At 44.6% G+C, this 15913-nt stretch overlaps 1 protein-coding gene across 4 annotated transcripts; it reads left to right on the top strand.

Moving 5' to 3' along the window:
- The first annotated feature begins 1069 nt into the window (after positions 1-1069).
- Positions 1070-14487, top strand: ubap2a (ubiquitin associated protein 2a). Of its 4 annotated transcripts, XM_061070397.1 has the most exons (27): positions 1070-1357; positions 2678-2815; positions 3167-3244; positions 3575-3685; positions 5078-5240; positions 5359-5439; positions 5522-5579; positions 6294-6391; positions 6561-6619; positions 6722-6792; positions 7530-7689; positions 7795-8065; positions 8188-8489; positions 8650-8876; positions 9160-9430; positions 9670-9709; positions 9794-9968; positions 10361-10412; positions 10874-11171; positions 11346-11437; positions 11693-11743; positions 11832-11925; positions 12018-12428; positions 12619-12723; positions 12823-12890; positions 12996-13187; positions 13711-14487. In XM_061070397.1, the coding sequence occupies exons 2-27, from the start codon at positions 2720-2722 to the stop codon at positions 13804-13806; spliced, it is 3720 nt and encodes a 1239-aa protein (XP_060926380.1). In that variant the 5' UTR covers positions 1070-1357; positions 2678-2719; the 3' UTR covers positions 13807-14487. The 4 variants fall into 4 exon arrangements, with proteins under 4 accessions (XP_060926380.1, XP_060926382.1, XP_060926381.1 ...); XM_061070399.1 differs by lacking the exons at positions 1070-1357; positions 2678-2815; positions 3167-3244; ... (11 more) ...; positions 9160-9430; positions 9670-9709 and adding an exon at positions 10117-10210 and having other exon boundaries at positions 9909-9968; XM_061070398.1 differs by lacking the exons at positions 1070-1357; positions 2678-2815; positions 3167-3244; ... (12 more) ...; positions 9670-9709; positions 9794-9968 and adding an exon at positions 9982-10210.
- Positions 14488-15913: the final 1426 nt, after the last annotated feature.

Raw genomic sequence — 15913 nt, 5'->3', positions numbered from 1 at the left:
CCCTGCCTCACTTGTGGCTCTCTAAGGTTTCTACGTATTTTTACCTTATGAAAGGGTTTTTAGTAGTTTTTCCTTACTCTTGCTGAGGGTTAAGGACAGAGGATGTCACACCATGTTAAAGCCCTATGAGACGAATTGTGATTTGTGAATATGGGCTATATACAAATACAATTTGATTGATTGATTGAACAATAGATTACATTAGATTAGATTAGATTCAACTTTATTGTCATTGCACAGTACAAGTACTTACACAACGAAATGCAGTTTAGCATCTAACCAGAAGTGCAAAAAAAGGCAATAGCCTACTAACAAAACAATTAATATGACAATTTGTAAAGAATATTTTATCCCCTCAGCTTTGTTTTAAGTAGCCTACACTTTGTTCTTGAAAAAGGAAAAAAAATCAAAATATATTCAAGAGGTGTGGCTTTACTCGAAGCTATAGAGCTCACAGCAATAAAGGAATGAAATGTGTTAAATGTGATGAATCGGGAATTGTACATGGATGTTGGGCCCCTCTGTGTAAACTGTGGCCCCTCCATAGGCCCCTGATCTGGAAAAATCCTAGATCCGCCACAGGGCTCAGCCTGCAGTTTGAATTATTGAAGCTGCATTATTCAGAGAACACAACAGAAAAGCGAGCATTCATAAATCAAAGTGTAAAAGGTGCGAGTCGACCGCGGAGAAGTTGTGACCCGATCAGGAGCCGAGCATCCACCGCGGCACCGCACGTCACATGACCGACTCGTCTGCTGCTGGCGATTGAAGCGTGATAGCAGGTAATAAAAACACACATTTCCACCCCGTTTATCAACTTCACTCTCTCCATTTCGTTGCATTTAAAGCAAGCGCCCGAGTGTGTTTGGGCTGAAGTGGCCGGACGCCGATTTCTCCTCCGAGCCGACTCGCTGCTGTGAGGGATGTCTTTCGTGATTTCTCTGTTGTCTTGTTTCCCGGAGAGTCATGTCGGGATGGGGACTGTGCTCCGCTGCGAGGCCCTTTACTGTCTCCCCTCACATTTGACACGGCTCTGTTGTTTAGCCTGTTAGCATCAGTCTATGGTTAGCATGTGTTGATGGTTGAGGGGTCGCCACCGCCCGTTAGATAACCGTCCCCGTCTGTTAATCCCCCCGGGAGACTACAGCTCGGAGCAGATTGAGATAGCACCGTGGGCTAGCTCCATAGACTGTGGCTAGCTCCATAGACTGCATATAGGCTAGCTCCATAGACTGTGGCTAGCTCCAGCCGTTCCGCAGCGTTCATTCACGGCAGCAGCGGTAGCATGTCGGTGGCTAACCTCGGTTCATGCTAGCGAGGACAAAGGGGGACCCCCAGTACCAGCCACACACAGCAGGTCAGTGTTGTCGAGGAAGACGCAATGGGTGTCCAGTTTGTTTGTGTTAGGTAGACGTGTGCCGTTAACTGTAAGAGAATTCGCCCCCTTAGGGCAGGTTAAAACCAACAAACCAACAGCTACCTGCTAACGTTAGCATCGATTCAAAACAACGCTCCTGTGGCTGGAGCACTAAATTGTAATAGCTGTCAGCTAGCTAGCTAACATCAGATTGGTGTGAGTACATGGTAACGCGTGGCAACATGTGAGTGGGCGGAAGTGTGATCGGGGTTTTTTCTGTGTCCTGATAAATGCTGAACAATAGGTGTTCACAGGTACTGATTGATTGTTTTGTTATTGTTTGTGTCGGACCCGGACGGCTCACCCACCGGCAGTGATATGTCAACATTTGATTTATAAACTGGCAAACCGCAGCTGCTGGAGGCGAGTTCACGCTCCGGGAAATTAACGGATTTTAAGATTTTCCTCTGAAATGACATTTAAAGCCACTTGATCCTTCTGCATTAGTTAGCTTTGTTCCGCCCAGCAGCCAATGGCAGCAGAGCGTTTGGCAGCGTCACTCGGACACTGTTAGCTGGGTTTGCTATTGTTCTCTGATATCAAACAAATGGGTCAGTGGGGAAATCTTGAGTTCATATCTGAGTATAAGACAAGACAGGTAGACTTTGCAGCACAAATTCAATCACAGGGTGTTTTGTGTTACTGTGTGGAGCGGCCACTCATCTCATGTATTTGCAGGTGAATAAAGCCACATGTGTGTTTGTTATTAAAATGTTTAGTGTTTGCTTCTGACAATTAATAGTGTGTGCTTACGCAAACAATTTGCAGTGAGCTACAAATTGTTCGGGGCTTAGTTGTCAAATACAGAGAAGTTATTCAGCATTTCGCTGAAGTAGCTTAGTGTTTAAGATGTGTTTGTGTGTGTGTAATCTCAGTTGCCCTAAACTATCAAGCAGAACAAGGGGATGTGGGGTCAGGATGTGTAGGGTTTGTTCTGCTCCACACACACACTCGTCTGTGGTATTTGTAAGAGGACACTGGGTCGCTCTCCTTCCTTGACCCTGATTTTCCTCAAAGCTGTTGCATCACCAGGCCACCTGTGTGTCTCTCATTCCAGGAAGGGAGTGTTCATGAATGTGCAACAGGGCTTAGCCATGCTCACAACACATTGCTCCCACTCCCACAGGAGTATTGAGTGTCTGTGGTATAAACATTGTAAAGAAACTGTGTGTGTGTGTTTGTGTGTCTGACATAATCTGTGGATTTATGATCTGTCGGTACATTTTACTCATCCTTCCTTTTTCTTGTTTCCTTTTGCAGATTTTTCTATTTTGTACATACAGAGTTTTGTATATACTGTATATGATGAGCCTGCTGGGCGGCGACAAGGCCCGGGGCCCCCGGGAAAAGGTGCTGCCCTCTGCCACTCACACATCACAACCACAGAAACAGATACAGGTGAGACACCACAACTACATGATAATGGGGAAAAAACATTGTGAACTCAATCCTCTTAGCCAGAGGAAATTAGATGCAAAACACCAGGGGGCACAACTACAACAACTAAACTTCAGTGGACACATCATAGGTCATTATCAAAAAGGATTTCTTTTTGAATTGCGAGTGGCACACACACTTTAATTGGCATCAATAGGAGGCACTTTCTCAGTTACACTTTCTTTGTCAACAATGTTGGACCATGAAAAGCAAGCTAAACAATTAATGTAATTCCACCGCTATAGATTCTCTTCTCTTTTTCTCTTGTAAACCAAAAGTTTACCCTGAGGTCTTATTGTCTTTGTGTTCCAGGCTACTGCAGAACAGATTCGGCTTGCTCACATGATTTATGACAAGAATGATTCTGCCTTTGAGGACAAAGTTAACCAGGTGAGGAATTCTTTGGACATAAAAAAACAGAATAGGCGTTTTTCACAGCAGACCTTTTGACCTGTGACAATAGGAAACACAACAGGTGTTACTAATGAAATGACTTATGGGTACCGTGACCGAAACAGAACTAATGTTACCTGGAAGCTGGGCCTACCCTTCTGTGACAAGTCATGTTTTCATGTCTTCTGTGAAAAAGGCCTATACAAGCCTCATTGAGGCCCTCGACCTTGTCAGACACGGACAATGTTAAAAATAAACATTAGATAATCGTTCATCAATTGTAATTGACATTTCTAATGTATGATCTATGTTTATTGCTTTCTACAGCTGATGGAGGTGACTGGGAAGAACCAGGACGAGTGCATGATAGCACTCCATGACTGCAATGAGGATGTTAGCAAAGCCATCAACTTCCTCCTGGAGAGTACCTCGGACATGGTAAAGTGTTGCTTCTCACTCAAGTTGAGAAGAGAGAGAAAAAACTCCCCCTTACCAGTCTTATGTTTTAATTTCAACTATATTAACAGGAGACAACAAACAGAAACAGTCCACATGGATGAAAAAATAAATCTATGGCCTATTTGGACATTACTTATTCACAGCAGACAAATGTCCCATGAAAGTGAGCCAGCATGAGAAATCCTGGGACCCTGAAACTGAAGCGTTTTTTGGAGTTTTTTGTTCATATAAAACAAAATACATGTCATTGTGCAGGCTTTGAGGACTATAGACTAACATCGGTCAGAGCAGTGTGCGACAGATGAGTATAAAAGTTGTTCAGAAACTTCCCAAGTTTAACATGAGTAAAAGTTCAGAAATGTCAAACAACTATGTTTTTCTGTTTCCTTTGGTAACAATAAAGGATTCTGTCTCATCATTACTGCACAAAAAATAAAAACCAATGTTGTGTCAGACATCATTTTCTTCTGTGACTGGTTGTAAATATCAAAAATAGCACTCCAATTGAATACAGTAATATCAGTCAATGACTCTCTGACACTTTTCTCTTTCTAACACCAGACGCTTTATGCATGAAGACATGATATTGTGCTCTTCTCTTCTCCCTCCACTGGTCAAAGTGTAAAGTTAGACAAGCTCCAAAATAATGTGTTGTTCTACCTGTATGCCTCATGTCTGAGTGTCCCAGCATTTCTGTAGAATACCAGCTGGCACAGAAGGCATGGAGAGGCTGTAGGGTGTGACTGGCAGCCAGCAAGCTCCACACATTGTTGGTTCAGATTTATGGAAATCTAAAAATAGCAAGAAGCTGGTCCTCCCCTTTACATGGAAGACGCTATTGTTTTGAAAAACACTGCAGACCTCTGATAACATCTGCTTCTGTTCTCTGTAAGATCTTAACTGTTATAAACAAAGCAAATGGTTTCAGGTGTAAGAGTAGATGTATTATATAACAAGAAGAGTGGCCTTCATTATTTCCTGAACCTCAGTCAATTCATTTTGATTGACTGTCGATAAGGTGCATCATTTTGATATTTTCTGTCTTTGAATGACACAGCTGTGTTCTGGTTATGTTTAAATGTGTTAATCAACCAACAGCAGAGCGCCAGAGGCTACTTCCACAAGCTAAAATTGTGAAATGTCACTGAAATGGAGGGAAATACATGTTTTTGAACAATAAAACCTCTTTGCCGGCTTTGCTCAGTAATGAACATTGTCAGCATGATATCCTGTTTTGCTGCTGGCTAGAGATTTAAAAGAAAATGATATAATTCTATTATGTTAGGACACTGTTTTACGTTGCTGCACATACTTGTTTTAACTTCCTTAATAGATTTGTCCTCTCTGATATCATTCTTGTTCTGTGTTTAGACCTCTTGGGAGACGGTGGGCAAGAAGAAGCCGCTGGTGAAGGAGGGTCCATCAGAAAGCAAGGAGAACAAGGAGAACCGGGAGAAGAAAGGAGAGAGGGAGGCGAGCAAAGGGCGCGCGGCCTCTAACCGCAGGGGCAGGGGGGGCGGTCGCAGCCGACCGGGTAAGGATGAGTTCAAACTTAATATGTATTCACATGTACTGTAGAATCCCCAGCCTCTCAATATCCCATTTGATTATATTAAATTGTTAATAATGTAGTTTACGATTCCACTCGACAGCGCGTCCAGAAGAGAATGGTGTGGAGGTGACACCAGTGGACAGAAGTTCCGATCGAGGTCGGAGACTCAAAGGTGGCCGAGGTGAGCAGCCGCTCAGCAAAACACCATCACTGTGCCAATCATTTGAGTTCATGCTGCTGACTTTAGTGTGGATTTTATGCAGGATCTGGAGGCAGAGGTAGAGCACCAGCAGGGAACCGGTTCTCAGCCCAGGGCATGGGGTACGGCAACAAGAACACACACACAGTCACAGGACTCACATTTAACCGAAGTTAATTTGGCCCAGCCTACATCCATGACATGGATAAACCTTACACCCCAGCCCCTTCAACTCTGCTCTGCATCAGCCAATCGGCTGGCTGCTCCCTCACTGCTAGAAACATCTAGCCACAACAAAATCACGACTGTTTTGCTGTCCTGGTTCCCAAATGGTGGAACGAGCTCCCCATTGACATCAGGACAGCTGAAAGTCCATACATCTTCCACCGCAGGCTTAAGACACATCTCTTCCCACTACACCTTGGTTAAGAAAATGATGGTCTAATAACCATCGTCAACTCTTGTGTTTATATAAAAATAAAAGTTAGTTAGTTTCACTTGTATATTGCACTTACATGTAATACTTGTAGTTTGGCTTTTTGGAAGCTATTTTTACTTTCATGATTCTGGCTGTTCTGGGTTTGTCCTTTGGGTGAGGTAGTTATCGCTTTGGATAAAAGCCTACCTAAATGACATGTAATATGAAATGGAAAAGGTGTAACTGATCTTATTAGCAACACATTGATTGTAACTCATGTCAGAAAAAAAACTAGTTGGATGAAAGGTGCATTTTTCTTGCAACTGTTTCCACAGTCCCATTTATCAAAGAGGAGCATGTACTCACTCTGACTTCACCCACTCTCCATTATAACTAATGACCATTGACTCTTCACCAGGACTTTCAATCCGGCCGACTATACCTCAGAGTCTCGCACACGGAGCACACAGAGTGAGGTGTGGGACACGGTGGCCAACGACAGTACAGATGGGACAGGTGAGCTCCAGCACGTGTTGCTCTTGTCTTACAGTAGCAGTGTTTTTGCTTTGTGTACTCGGCCGCTCTACGTTGGATATTTTATGCAAATGTACACAGGCTACTTGCATCTTGTTAAACTACCTGCCACACCCGTATTTGAGTTTGTGACTGGTTGGTTGTCTTCTAGTTGCCTGGAAGAGCACCATGGAGGACTGGACACCTGAGGAGTGGAGTGAGGATGTTAGTGTGAGTTGACACAAAGGCCGTCACTCTACAGGAGAAGTTTGTCAGTCACAAGTGAATGTTTTCGTTCACAGTTCTATCTCTTGTGTCTCTGTGTTGCTGCAGCTCTCTGAAACCAAAGTGTTCACATCCTCATGTGCAACTGCTGCTGAGAACCACATCACACCTGGGCAAAGGTATTTAGCGCCTTGTTAGTAATATACTCACCCCCAGTTCTCTTATTGTTATTTACACAGCAGTTTCCAACTGTTCCATCCATTCATAAAGTTAGTCAGTGTAGGAAGAACCACTGTGGATGTCATCTTTTTCATCCTGTGTTTTATGCATGATAAACAATGTCCGTAAACAGATTCTGCTTGTGAATATGCAGAATCTGTCGTGATTTGGGCTTTGGATTGAGCCTTCGCTGATTCAACATGGATGATCAATTACAAGTGTTGCTGACTTTGCTGTCTTTGCTAACAACTATTGTGTAGTTAAATCCTGTATTTTGCAAGACTCAACTGTTTACTTGTGCAAGAGACAAGCTATTATTTGAGCAATCTGCGACAACCTCTGTGTTCAGCGGGACATGTGTGCCTGGCTGTATAATGTTCATGTCCAGTATATGTGAGTGGTCACTTGATACATGCTTTCTGGTGTGTTAGTATTGACAGGAATTCAAACTGATACAGATTCAGAGTTAGTTTTAGTAGTATTGATGCAGCCGGTGTCTGGGCCCAGATATCTGCTGTCTACACCACAATCCACAAAATATTGGCTATTGCCCCCAGAGGCTTCTTTGTCGTCAGCCAATGGGCTCAGAGATTGTATTGGAAATGGGAAATTGATGCCATACAGATGCTATACTTATCATTGGCAGCTTTTTGGGGTTTACCCTACAAGCGTTTTCTAACAACTGTTCCTGTGTTAGTCTGGACCTCGCCACTCTGCTGCAGAAGCCTGTGGGCGGAGGAAGAGAACCACCATCTTCATCTTCTCAGAGTCTGGTCTTCACCAACTCCCACCACCACCACCAGCCACCCCCGAGCCGCAGCGCCATCGGCAGCACAAGCTACGCACATGCTGCTCTGGTAAGAAAAGTTGCATTTGATAATCTGCTTGTCATATAAACTCCACGTTTGTTAATAGAATACAGACTACCTTAGATGATAACACTCTCCTCTTGCCTGTGGCAGTCGTCGGTCCTGGGAGCTGGTTTTGGGGACTTGGGTCAGGCCAAGAGGACTCAACCCAGCGCTGGAGCTCAGATACTGGAACAGCTGAAGGGCCCGGGCTTGGGACCGCTACCTTCCTCACAGGCCGTCCCTCCTGCCAGCACCCAAGGAAGCAACACCTCCATTGGCCAACTGCCAGGCCTGGGAGCACCTGTACCTCCACCCTCGTCCTCCAGCTGGGACATGAAGGCTTCAGAATCCAACACCACCTCGCTGTCCTCACAGTTCAGCCGTAAGTGTTCAAATGGTGCACATGTGCTAGCATTTAAAAAAGCTAATTTTATTATGTGTTCTCTCTTTTGTTTATATGTGTACCTATTTTTAAAATGCTTGTGTTTTGTTCTGTGTCTGCAGGTGAGTTTGGCTTGCAGCCGGAGCCGTCCCTGGTGCTGAGTCAACTGGTTCAGAGGCACAACGGCCCCTTGTTGCCTCTCGCACGTCAGTCAAGTCCGCTGTCACAACAGCAAGCGCTCCCTGCCTCAGCCTCGCCTGCTCCCCAGCAAACCAGCACGCCAGCACAGGCAGGAGCGTTGATGACTGCGGCTGGAATTAAACCTCCTGCGCCAAATGTGGGGCTGGACCCTCAGGGCGGCAGTACGCCACAGCAGCGGGCACAGCTCAAAGGCCAGAAACGAAGGATACCTCCCACATCGAAGGTATGAAAGGAAGGTGGCAGTTCGGTTTAGTTCCTACATTTCCATTGTAAAATAGAAAATGCATTATTGACGTAAACATCGGCAGTTGTATGAACTTGAGAAAATTAAAGTCACGGCTCTGAAACCCAACTGTGCTCTGTCCTCTCTGTGCTCCTTGCAGATCCCCTCCACGGCGGTAGAGATGCCAGGCTCAGCTGACGTACCAGGTCTAAACCTTCAGTTTGGAGCTTTAGACTTTGGCTCAGAGTCGGCAATGCCAGAGTTTGGAGGTGTAGACAATTGTGTCGGAGCGGTGTCCAGGGAGTCGACTCCGGCCCCCGCCCCAGCACCACCTGCACCGGGACCAGGGACACAGAGCCAAACAAGCCTGTACTCCAAACAGCTCAGGTACCACTGTCGCTGCTGAATGACCAGTTAAAATTATTGAGTGTAATAAACAGAAGCTTTGCATTTAAACAGTTTCATTATAAAACACCACAGATTACATATAACTGATGCATATCATCAAAAAGCTTCAATAAAGCTGTATCATAAACAAAGAATACAAGATTGATGTTAGTCGTACATTAAGTCCTGCTTCTTTCTCAGGATTATTTCACAATTTTCCTAATAAATCCATTCATTTCTTGACTCTTTTTTTGTTAATTTGTCATCTTCTTTTATCCTGCAGTGAGTCCCTGGGCAGCCCGCTGTCCGTGACCCTGCCTCCGCCCCTCTCCTCATCAGAGCCAGTATATCACTCCTCACCGGTGGCGCTGTCCAGCCTCACCACCTCCTTAGGGACTCCCAGCGCCAACAATCCCACCTCTTCCATGTCCTCCACCACCTCCGTACCCTCCTCGTCCCCCTTCTCCACAGGGGGAGGAAGCTACGATGGGACCATGCCCCCTCACACACGACTAGCTTTTTCACAGATCAAAGAGGCCACGGGGCCCGTCATGGTGAGTGCCAACACTGGGCGTAAATACCTGCCTGTTGGGGTTGGATTGGGAAGTCAGACTGAAATTAAATAAAGTCTAAAACTCATCAGCATAATTGGATTGACAGGAATTCAGTTTGATTTTCACCCTGAGCTGAACTTAACTTGTATTCATTCTGTTTTTTGATAGACATGGGAGAGTTTGATCTGTTATCAGAGTATGTAAACACCTTTTGCTGTTTTTTTTTTTCCTATCTCCAGAATGGTCTTAATGGTGTAAGGAGCTCTGCTGCGCTCGACAGTAAGTTTCCCTTGACTTTGATTTATTTCGTGATCTAAGGCTATGCAACTTTGACTCATTTACATTTGACATTTCTCTCCCCAGCATCCTCAGCGTCCTCCACACCAAAGCCAGAGTCGCCATCTCTGAACATCAGCACCAACGGCGCCCCAGCACCCTCCTCCCACTTAACCTCCTCCCTCCCTGCACACAGCTCCGCCACTCTTTCCAATCTGGCACAGGACCTGCCCTCAGCCAGCCAGCTCATCTCAATGAATAGGTGACACACCACACACAAACACACACACACTGCTCAGTCCTTAGTCACACACTAACTTTAAAGTGGAAGTCCACAAACATCCACGAGGCGAACTTTTACTTTTCACATCTTAACTTCGTGTTTCCTTCTCTGTGCTGTTGTCTGGCAGTGAGTTGAACAGTTTGGGCCACCACCAATTTGACTATGTTTACACACACTGAAATCTCAAGGGAGTGCCCCCTTGTCAGTGCCTGTTACTGTCGGTAAGATTTTGTAAGTGTCTCTGCCAATGGACAAAGTCAAATTTGTACTCCTGTGTAATGAATGAGGGGGAGAATTGGTTTTTATCAAAGTGAAATACCACAAAGTTATTGTGCACTTGCTGATTATCCCTGTCTCCTCTGTGCCTGTAGCCATGTCAGCAGTCATTCCTCCGCTTCATCCCTGGGCTCCAGCTCCGCCGCTGTAAGTACCTCATGGCTAAAACCTTCTGTGTGGTAGCTCAGTAATGACATGTAAGCAAACAGCACACTGTTCTATATTATAACACATGTAGCCTCATGGTTTCAGCACTGTTGGTACACCATTACATGCTACCATGTTCACACAAGAAGCTGGATGCCAAGTCAAATCAGCATCACAAACTTTTCAGGGTTTTCAAAAAGCTGTTTATCCATTGCTTTTAAGGCAAACAGCCAGTTGCTTGATTGCATGTTTGGAGAAATGAGAACATGATGAAACGCAAATATTTTACAATTTGAATGGGGAGACCTTTTCAGAATGGAACAGCCAAATTATACTAATTATCAATCTGAAAATATTGAGGGGATCCCACAGTCTAGAAATTAGTTGCTGACAAAATGTACACACACACTTCAAATGTGTTTATAACCGTTTCAAATGTTCCCCTTTCTCTCTGTCCTCAGTACACCAGTGTGGACAGCAGCATTGTGAGCTCCATGGTTCCCTCCTCTGGCTCCTACACGTCATCGCACCCCTCAGTACTCCACTCGACCCACAACAGCAGCAACAGTAGCATCATGAGCCACCTGGCCAACATGCCCATCATGGGCAGCAACATTAGCAGCACAGTCTGCGGTATCGCTGGCACCAGCGGACTCCACTCTGCCGCCAGCGCAGCGCTTGGACTTGGCTCCAATGGAGCTATTGCCACGTCCAACCTCTCTGCACCAAGGACCACACCCCTGCTCTCCTCCTCCACTGGTACACAAACACACCCACCTCCACACCTCAGACACTCAGGCCGATATGTGTGATCGTTTTTATTGCTTTACTTGTAATAATTATAAATACTTGAAATTAGGAGGAAAGATAATAGACCCAGACTGGAGGTGTTTCCAAACGTGAAAGTGAGTTGATTTTCCATTGTATAACCAGGTAAAGCTCCTCCTAACCTGTCCCAGGGAGTCCCTCCTCTATTGCCCAACCAATATATCATGGGCCCAGGGGGGCTGCTGCCAGCATACCCAGTAAGTAGCCCTCAGGATCCACAACCCTTGTAATGTAGCTTTTAAAGTACTTGCCAGTTTCATCTAAGCAGTCATTTCAGTTCAGTATTCTATACTTAAACTACACGTTTGATACACTTACTATCTTCAATTAACTCATCATATAAAATTGAAGTGTTTGTCAACCTAGTATTTTTGGAAAGTGTATGAGGGTCCAAGAGTCTGACCCAAGTAATGGGTGGCCTTAGACACATACCTGTCCTTTGTGTCCCACAGCCAATCTATGGCTATGAGGACCTCCACATGCTCCAGTCCAGACTGCCAATGGTAAGAGTGAACTTGAAATCCCGTGTTACTTTTTGAGGTAGTCTGGCTAGTGTGTGTATCTTAAGTCGATTCTCTCTTGTACTCTCAGCCCTCTTTGCAGGATTACTATGGAATCCCATTCCCGGGCCCCGGAGCAACTCTCTCTGGCAGAGACGGGAGCCTAGCCAACAACCCCTACTCAGGTAATACACCCTCTCCATTGACTGGCCTCTTCTAAAAACCCAAAGATCCTGTGTTTTTTCTTTTCTCACATGGCATCTCCCCTGTTGCTCAGGTGAAGTCACAAAGTTTGGAAGGAATGACTCCACCTCCCCGGCACCGCCCACGAGCCTGGCAGCCCAACAGGCTTCCCAGGGCCAGAACCAAGGACAGAACCAGGGCCAGCCTCAGCCTCCTCAGGCCCAGCCTCAGCCCCAGGGCCAGCCGCAGCACCACAGCAGTCAGCAGGCCTTTCTGCCTCCGGGCTACAGCTACACAGGCCTGCCTTACTACGCCGGAGTGCCCGGCGCCGTGCAGAGTGCTGCCGCCTTCCAGTATGGCCACACCATGTTTGTTCCTCCCGGGGGACCAGCCTCAGCCAAGCAGCACAGCATGGGCCTCGGCCTTGGAAATCCCACGGCAAGTCCTTTCCAGCAGCAGACACAGCAGCAGCCGAGCGGCTACGGCCAGCACACCTTCAGCTCAGGTTAGTGAGCAAACTTGGGGAACCCATTGATTTGGAATTTATGCTGAAACATTCCTTTAGGCAAATTGATTATGATTATTGATTATTAGGTAATTTGATTATTAGGTAAATTGATTATTATTCTAAAAATCAACCCGAGAACCTGCTATAAGGATTGTTTGAGTTTTGATGCTGATGTTTTCCTGTGTAGGGTATGAGGAGCTGACCGCAGGCCCGACTGGAGTGGACTACAGCAAAGGCTACAACTCCTCCTCACAGGCACATGCCAAATCTGCTGCTAGTGGGCCGGGGAAAGGTCAGAAATAAACGTGGTTCACTGTTTCTAATTTCAAAATTTCCTTTTATTTTAAATGTATTGCTTTACAGTGTATTAATGTTGCTGCTGTTCTGCTAGGCGTCTCTGTGACATCCAGTAACTCGGGAGTGCCAGACATCAGTGGAAGTGTTTACAATAAGACCCAGGTGAGCCTCACACACCTCAAAAATCTACCCTGAAGTTTTGCTTTTATTTATCCCAATAGATAATCAAGTTTGGAGTTTAATGTGTGGTCACTCTTCTGTCTGCAGTCTTTTGATAAGCAGGGTTTCCATGCGGGGACCCCTCCTCCCTTCAGCTTGCCATCAGCGCTGGGGGGTCCAGGCCCTCTGAATCCCGGAGTGGCTCCTGGAGGCTATGCACCGGCCCCATTCCTCCACATCCTCCCTCACCAGCAACAACACTCACAGCTGCTGCACCATCACCTAGCTCAGGACGGACAGGTAATTCCTGCTTTATGCTGTATGTGAGAATTCAAATGTCAGAAGTATTTGCTCCAGACCAATTTGTGGAACTTTTCTGCCAGCCTTCGAGTAAAATGTCCAAGTGGTTGTCCATGCAAACAAAACTGCAGGAGAATTCCCAGTGAGTGAGCAGGTGGTTTGATGACGTTTCCAACACGTGACGGATGTAAAATTGTAAAAAAAAAAATGAAAAGAATAAAAATATGTCTGGATGAAAAAGAGGTGTCATACATTTAGTGATAAGGGCAGAGACTTGTGTTGATGTGTTTCCTCATCAGAATTGCCAGAATGTACACGTCTTGTCCTGCTTCCTACTTGCTCCACCCAGGCTCCACCCCTCGCCTTACATTTTCATGTTGTCGTGAGTGCGTCTGACCCGAACAGCCTCCTGCTGTGATTTCCCAATGTGAAAGACAAAGTCCCGGAAAAGAATGTTCCGCTGATCTGTGTCTCAGATATTTACTTTGTGTGTGTGTGTCTCTCTCTCTCTCTCCATGTTCAGGGTGGTCCCAGCCAGCGTGGCCAGTCTAGCAGCCTGCAGCAGAAGAGCCAAGTCAACAAGTCGAGCTATGGCACCTCCCCCTACTGGGCCAACTGAGGTGGCGAGAACCTACCATGTGTGTTTGTGTGTACGTGCATGGACGGACAGACACACACCTGCGTATCTGACTGACAAGATCATTGAGGGACAAACCATTTTACAACACAAGCTAAAACACACACACTACCACCCCCTCCCCTTCGCTCTGTATATCCCCTTTTCAAATTTATGGCTGTTGTATGTAAAATATATTTATGTATGTATTTATACAGTATATATGTATTGGTAGGACATAAAATGTGGTTTTCTGAATTTTGTTTTTATTTTGAAGGACATTCTATTTCAAAAAAAAGTGTAAAGAGGAGAATGCTAAATCTTGGAGATGAAGTTGGTGAATATACTTGAACACAAGCATCTTGTGATGTGGATTTTTTTTGTATGCATACATGATCTGAGAATGATGTACATAGATTTTACGCATCGTTTCATGGCAAAGGCCTTTTTTTTATTTTAGAAGAAATACGTTTTTGTAAGTTTTGGTCTCCCGCATCTGTGAATCCTTATATTGAGGGTGACTTAAGTTGATAGCTTGACTTTTCTTTTGGCCCCATTTCCCTCCATCTGTCTCATTTCTCAAACTTTTAGTAGATGGTTGGTTTCACCAGCCAGGCCTTGGATTTGATGTCATTTTAACATTGGTTTAATCCTCGTTGTCCAAATTAAAAGTTCTGAACAGTTTGTTTGAGTCTGGCATCAATATTTACGCAAAACATGTCTGTATTTGGACCCCCCCAGTGTTATTCACATACAAGTGTCTGATAGTGCAGGAGAGTCAGGGTCACAAGTACATGAACAAATGATGTATGTTACCATGTTTACATGGACAGCAACATTCCCACTATTGAATTTACTGAATAAGAAATTGTACTTATGATGTTCACGTGAGTTACTGAGAGAATATTGCTTTCATATGCCTGTTAATATGTTACAGAGCGTAGTCTGATTATGACTCATGTCAACATTACATCCTACTACTCGGCACGTGTGGACAAGCAGTTGATCACTGCTGTATGTGGATGTTGCTAGATCCTCTGAAAACTCTAATAAGAGAAATGTGATTAAGACGTAAACATGTCTACATGATGTGACTCAAGTCAGAATACTGCACATTCCTTAATTTGATTGGTTTATTCGAGTGTGACCTTATTCAGGTCATCAGAAATGTTAACATGGCAGTGTTTAATCCAGGCGTTGGTCTTAATTGGGTTAATATCAGGATATTGGGATCCAAGTAAACATATACTATGCAACACATTTCCAAGACACACACAACACACACCCGGCAGTTACGGGCCACAGCAGCAGTAGGCCCGAGTCCAAATGCACATGTATTAACTCAAAAGTCCAGGGGACAAGTTAGTCAGGTCTAGAAACAGTCAAACATAAAGGTTCAATGTGTAGAATGTAGTGACATCTAGTGGTGGAGTTGCATGTTGCAGCTGAATACCCCTCACCTCATCCTCTCCTTCCAAACATGAGAACCTGTGGTATCCTTCAGTTGTCATAAAAATTCAAAAGGTGTTTAGTAATTCCAGTGTTCGAAGAGAGGATCTGCTCCAGATGTAAACAAATTTTATAATATAAAGGGTCTATTCAAGGGTAAAGTAAACCATTTATACAATTCGGATGAAACAGTGACATCACAAATGTTATTTTATATTGCCAGAAAGCTGAGTATTTTTTATAATGTCAGTGGCAATGTTCAACTGACAATCTTTAGCTAGTTAGTATTTTTATAATTTGAGGAACAGACTTTGCTCTTTGCACTTTGTTTACACTGCATCTTTAGATCACCCATTTACATTTGAGTTATTTTAATCTCAATGTAGTCGGTTCATCTTCATTTTATGAACCATCTCCCACAACCATTACTCATGGATAGAAACCAACATGGCTTTTCATTGTTTTAATTATTCTTAGCGTGGAGAGTTTCAGAAATGCTCTTGCATAAATAGTTCCAATTTATAAATATAATTATGTCACCACATGGTTTAGGTGCATAATTTCAGTATTTTGGCTGCACAATGATACACCTATAATACGCTTTCTTGACAGTTCCCATATACATAGATTTCTTAACTGGGCCTGGGCATCACCACTGACT

This window comes from Limanda limanda, chromosome 4, assembly GCF_963576545.1.
Source record: "Limanda limanda chromosome 4, fLimLim1.1, whole genome shotgun sequence".
Lineage (NCBI taxonomy): Eukaryota > Metazoa > Chordata > Actinopteri > Pleuronectiformes > Pleuronectidae > Limanda > Limanda limanda.
Note: the sequence above shows the minus strand (reverse complement) of the source record. Positions and strands in the feature narration are given on the sequence as shown.